This window comes from Myotis davidii, unplaced genomic scaffold (assembly GCF_000327345.1).
Source record: "Myotis davidii unplaced genomic scaffold, ASM32734v1 scaffold464, whole genome shotgun sequence".
Lineage (NCBI taxonomy): Eukaryota > Metazoa > Chordata > Mammalia > Chiroptera > Vespertilionidae > Myotis > Myotis davidii.
Window position 1 is genome coordinate 116268 of NW_006295287.1, and position 5851 is coordinate 122118.

Here is a 5851-nt window from a genome sequence, read left to right on the forward strand (position 1 = left end):
TTTGACTCCCTCCCCCCACCCCCCCTCCTCCTTCTACTGCCTCCTTCCCCAGTTAATGACCACGAAGCAGCACCATCCCCAATACCGACTGAGGACTTAGTGTGTCCAATGTGTTCTGAGACAGAGGACACAAAAGTTCCCCCACCACCACCCTAAAAAAGCTCCACGCTGTCCTTCTGCTGCCAACTGAACAACCTCACAGGATCACCACCTCAGACAAGAGCACTCGGAGATCTCGCTCCCCCTCGTCCTTCTCCTGCCTCCTCCTCCAGTTAATGACCAGGAAGCAGCACCATCCCCAGTACTGTCTGAGGACTAAGTGTGTCCAATGTGTTCTGAGACGGAGGACACAAAAGCTCCTCTCCCCCCCCCCCCCCAGAGGAAACAAGATACGGCAAGTCCCCTTCAGAACTTCGCCTAAAGGCAGTCAAAGACAAGGTCACCGTGTCCCAAATGACCGAACGCCTCCTCCCGTTGGCTGGCATGAGTGACGGCGCTTCTTCGCCAACACACCGTTCTCCTCCTCCTCGCCCTTCTCCATAGAGACCCAGTGAGCTACCCCTTTCTGACAACATCCACTGTTGAGTGGACCCGTCTTCCTTAATCCCCCTGAAACCTCCCAACCAGAGCCCAACGCCTAGAATAGCTTCTGACGCCGTCCTGCTTAGAACCCCCAGGTGCCCCATGGCACCCCAAGGTGCGTGGTCCTCTTGACTCCAGTGAGTGATACACCAACATGTGCAGCTCCCACAGGCTCCCCGGGCGCTTGGGCTGCAGGCGTCCACAGCTCCCAGGGCCTCGCCCACCTTTTCTACCTTAACCCTTCCAAGGACTATAAGAGGAAAACCATACAAATCCTCCCAGCCTCACCACCCTGTCCCCCTCCCCACAGATATCAGTGTTGTCATTCCTGTGACCTGCAGAGTCAGCTTATGAATATTCAAGGCAGGTATTTTTTTAATTGATGAGAGAGAGAGAGAGAGAGAGAGAGAGAGAGAGCGAGGCGGAAGGGGGGGGGGAGCAAAGGAGGAGAGAGAGCAACATTATCAGCTGTTCCCACTCATTACTCCTTCATCGGTTGCTTCTTGTAGGTGCCCTGACCTGGATTGAACCCACAACCTTGGCGTATTGAGGCAATGCTCCAACGGAGCTGCCCGGCCAGGGCTCAGGGGCCAGTATGAACAGCCTTTCACGCCTTTTCTACACAAAGGATAGCCTAGCCTTCATACGGTTTCTTTTGCACCTTGTTCCCTTAACCAAAGATCTTAGCGACCCCTCATAAGCTTCCTCTTTCTCTTCTTTTTTGAATCGTGGTAAGAACTCTTGACAAGAGCGCTGCCTTCTTAGGGAATGTCGACGTGCCCAGGGCGGCATCGCTGACTCCAGGCATTGCGTACTGCACACCAGGTCTCTGGGACTGACTCCTCTTGGGTGACTGAAACGCTCTACTCCTGGAACAACTAACTCCCCATCAGCCTTCTCCCGGCCCCGGGCAATCACTGTTCTACTCTCTCTGCCTGTGGGTTTGACTATGTTAGATCCTTCAGAGTCAGGCAGGCAGTCTGTGTCCCTCTGTAACTGGCTGATTTCACTTGCCATAATGTCCCTGGGTTCATCCACGTTGAAGGCGGGATTTAGGAGCTCCCTCTTTCTTAACAGTGCTTGCCATTCTCTGGATGGGAAGACTGAGGCGTCAGGAGAGGCCGAGTGACTTGCCCGTGAGCACCCAACCAGCAAGAGGAAGAGCAGGGATTTGAACTTAGGACTCTCCAAATCCTCCGCTCTGCACCAAGCATTGTGCTGCATTTAAATGACATCGGGCGCCCCTGCCGGGTGGCTCAGTTGGTTGGAGAGTGGAGCCATGCGCCCGAAGGGTTTCAGGTTCCATTCTGGGTCAGGGCACATACCTAGGGTTCGGGTTCCACCCCGGGTTGGAGCTTGTGCGAGAGGCAATCGATCAATGTTTCTCTTTCACATCAATGTTTCTCTCTCCCCCTCTCTCTCTCAAAATTAATATAAATATATCCTCGGGTAAGGATTGACCACAACAAGAATAAATAAATAAATAAGATAAAAGATATTAGGGACAATGGATAGATGCTGTTTCCTGCCGGTCTCACTCCAAACCACCACCTCCTAGGTCTCCCCTTCCTCCTGCTCCTCTCCTCCCCTGCCCGTGCCATCTCACCTGCTTGCAGCCCACACATATAGAGCGCCAGGGACACACAGCCTGCCAGCTTTCTCATCACCTCCATTGACCTGCAGGTGGCCTGCCCCGGCACAGGTTGCCTCTGACTTTATACTCCCCAATGCCCGCCCCTCCTACTCGAGCTGCTCCGGGGCACACGGACTTACTCCAGAGCACCGTGTGCCCTGCCCTGAACCTCGGGGCGCACACGAAGATCAGGCACATCCCTCTCAGAAGCGTGGCCCCAGACCAGCTCCATCCCCCTCACCGGCAAGCCGGTTGGAAATGCAAATCCTCAGGCCCCACTCCAGACTCTGAAGCTCTGGGGAAGGGACGCAGGGCCTGGGTTGTAACATGCCCTCCAGGTGAGCCCAGTGGTTGCTAACGTCTGAGCACCATCGCTCTGGCTTAATACTTTCATATCCACCTCATCTCATTTGCTCCCTTCCTTATTTTTTTTAAAACGAAAGTCCACCCTGGCCGGTGGCTCAGTGGGTGGGGCACCTTCCCATCACCAAAAGGTTGTGGGTTCAGTTCCTCATCAGGACACATACCTAGTTTGCGGGTATGAGCCCTGGTTGGGTGGGTACGGGAGGCAACCAATCAATGTTTCTCTCTCTCTCTCTCTCTCTCTAAAAAGCAATGGAAACATATCTTGGGGTGAGGATTTTAAAAATGAAAGGGAGGGAGGGAGAGAGGGAGGGAGGGAAAGAAAGAAAGAAAGTCCAGTGAGAAAGGCAAAGCCAGTGTAGCCTCCCGGATAAGTAACGTCAGAACAGCCAAGCATCATGGCTGCGGTCTGCCAGTATGTGGGAAGGACAGAGGGATCTGGGAGCGCAGAAGAGGAAAGAGCACTTTATGAGAGAGAAGAGGTTGGGAGAGTGAGAACCAATAAAGAGGCAGGTGTTCTAGCCCCCCCCCACCAATGAATATAATAAATTTGAAAATAGTTGTTACACCAAACCGCCAGGGCAACCCAAGATGAGGAACAGACCGCCCTGGAGATCAAGCGTCATGAGAAGGGAAGGGACTGACTCATCCTTTAGCATCCGTCTGTGCTGACATCCGTCTGTTATGCCCATTTGTAAACATACAGGGACAGGTACCGCTTCTACACACGTTTGCCTTTTCCAAACAGAGAGGAGAGACGTGGAGAAACCCTGGTAAAGGCACAGGCACTGGAGACACCGAGCTTCTCCTGTCTGACACGCAAGCTGTGGCTTCTTGCTGTTTTGCTGAAATGATGGGCATTGACACAGCCTCTGGCCTCTTCGCAGGTCATGAGGCCACCTGTCAATCAATCACGAGTAGGCAACATGGGTCGGCATCCCTGCGTCCCCTGCAAGTCCCCCTACGACTCCATGACGTGGGCATCGAATTCCTTGTTTGAAATCTGGGGAAACTGAGGCTCAGAGAGCCTCCATCGCCTGTCAGACCAGAAGCGGCGACCTGATGTCCAGCCTTCTTGCGCTTCCTCGCCCCGTTGTCACGGGGGTCTCACAGGCAAGAGCCTTCAGCGGAAGCCGGTCCCTCCACAGTCACAGGTTCAAGGCTCACTCTTGCCTGGTCCCCAAGACAGACCTGACCTCGTTTCTGACACCTGCCAGCTGAGTGACTCTGCAAAAGTGACTTTTGTCTTCTAAGCCTGCAGCCAAATGTCTCAAAATGTTTGGGCTACGTGCATTGATTGGAGAGCTCGGCAAATATTCTTTCTTCCCTTTCTTTCTTCCTTTCGAGTTAATTCCACTTAATTATTTTCCATTCTGCCATAGTCTCCAATCCACAACTAGCATTATCAGGACACATACAAACAAATTCAGTGGGAATGTGAGACCAGTTTTCCCATATTTCTTAATTTAATAAGCTGTCGTTATTTATTAGGGAAGATAGGGCATCTTTGATTTCTCTCTGTCTTTCTCTTTGGTTCATTTTACAAAATGTTCTGAATTCTACTTGTAACGTCTCCCAAAGAGGATGGGAAGTTGTATTCCCAAGTATTCATGGTTTACGGGGGTGGCGCTGAACGCGTGCCAAGTTGCTGAGGCACGTTCTAGAGATTCACCCACCCCTCACCCCAGAGGCATGGCCAGGACGCTCCGAGCCCAGCACACCCTACCCACTGAAGGGCCGCCATGAACGTTAGCAAGAACCCATTATTCCTTCTTTGCTCAACTGCACAGTCATTACATCTCCAGGCACGCAACCAACTGTGATCAAATATTCTTCAGAACCGAAGTTGGTTTCCAGCCAGTGGTGTTGGGAGGGCTGGGTGAGGATGAAAGAAAAATCTACCAAAGTCATAAACCAAGACGGGCTTGGACTCCAGAGCTTCCCTGAGAACAGCACTCATCACAGGCAACTGGAGAGACACGACCAGTGATTACAAGCAGAGAGGGGGCTGTGTGGGGCTCGGTTTTATCCTCTGCAAAAATGAAAAGACAGAGGAGAGGGGAGAGGTGGGGGTGGAGGTGGAAGAAGGTACAGGGGGGATAAGTGCTGATAGAAAAATAAACTAAAGAAAAGAAAGATAGATAGCGCTGGGTATGGATTCAGAATGTCAGCTGGCAATGCCAGCTCTGAAACCAGTGGGAAATACCTGAGCATCGATATCCAATAGACTAACTTTAAAATCCTAGATTTCTTATTGATTAGTTGGGAACATTAGCTAAATAACTTGCCCACTATTTTTTTATGGGGGGTAGTTTGATATCTATGCTTCATAGATGCACAGAACAAGATGAACACAAAGCATTCAACCTTCATTGGTATTTTGTGGTTTTCAAAAGCTGAGTACTGCCCTAGCCGGTTTGGATCAGTGGATAGAGCATCAGCCTGCAAACTGAAAGGTCCCAGGTTCGATTCCGATCAAGGGCATACACCTGGGTTGCGGGCTCGATCCCCATTGGGGAATGTGCAGGAGGCAGCCAATCAATGATTCTCTCTCATCATTGATGTTTCTATCTCTCCTTCTCCCTTCCTCACTAACATCAATTATATATATATATATTAAACTGAATACTTGTAGATAAGATACATAAATCTCCCTGAAATCCTATGTGTTCATCTGTTAGGGCTGTCATAACAGAATGTTACAGGCTGTGAGGCTTAAACAATAGGCATTAATATTTCACAGTTCTGGAGGCTAAAAGTTCATGATCAAAGTGCCAGAATATGTCTGGTGCAGTCTCTCTTCCTGGCTTGTAGACGACCACCTTCTTGGAGTGTCCTCTGTGCTCAAATGGAGAGAGAGGGAGTTATCTCTGTTGTCTCTTCGGGGGGTTATGTTGTCAATATATGAACTGGGTGAGGTGACACAGTTCTACCCATAACACCCTGATTCGTCTCTGCTGAATGAGAGTGTTGGTCTCCGTCCTGTTTGCGTGTTGGGAAGATCTGAGGTCACCGGCATGAATTGAGAGTCAACATATAAAAAGCAAAGATGTCTCGATTCTTGGAAAAGTTAAACCATATGCACATCTAGACAACCAGTCCTTAATTTTAATCTATCGCTCACGGAGTTGAGGGTTTCAAGAGAGAGAGCTAGAGACGTGGCCATTCACTGGCACGCAGAGAGGCGGTGAAGAGAAAGTGGGCGAGCATTTTAAGAGGCAGGAACGCCCGGGTTTGAATTGAATGACCTCCCCCTTTCTCACTGTGAGACTC

General features: G+C 50.7%; 1 protein-coding gene across 4 annotated transcripts in view; it reads right to left on the minus strand.

Moving 5' to 3' along the window:
* Positions 1-2423, minus strand: part of LOC107184123 (binder of sperm protein homolog 2-like) — an 11188-nt gene extending 8765 nt beyond the window's left edge. For 2 of the 4 annotated variants that reach the window (XR_001514945.1, XM_015567969.1), the window contains exon 1: positions 1244-2000. Coding sequence is in view for 3 of the 4 variants with exons in the window: in XM_015567969.1 (XP_015423455.1) it covers positions 1244-1806 (563 nt within the window). In the remaining variant the exon portion in view is untranslated. Of the gene's footprint in view, positions 1-1243; positions 2001-2188 lie in introns of those variants that run through there. The other 2 variants (XM_015567971.1, XM_015567970.1) reach the window with 1 other exon arrangement.
* Positions 2424-5851: the final 3428 nt, after the last annotated feature.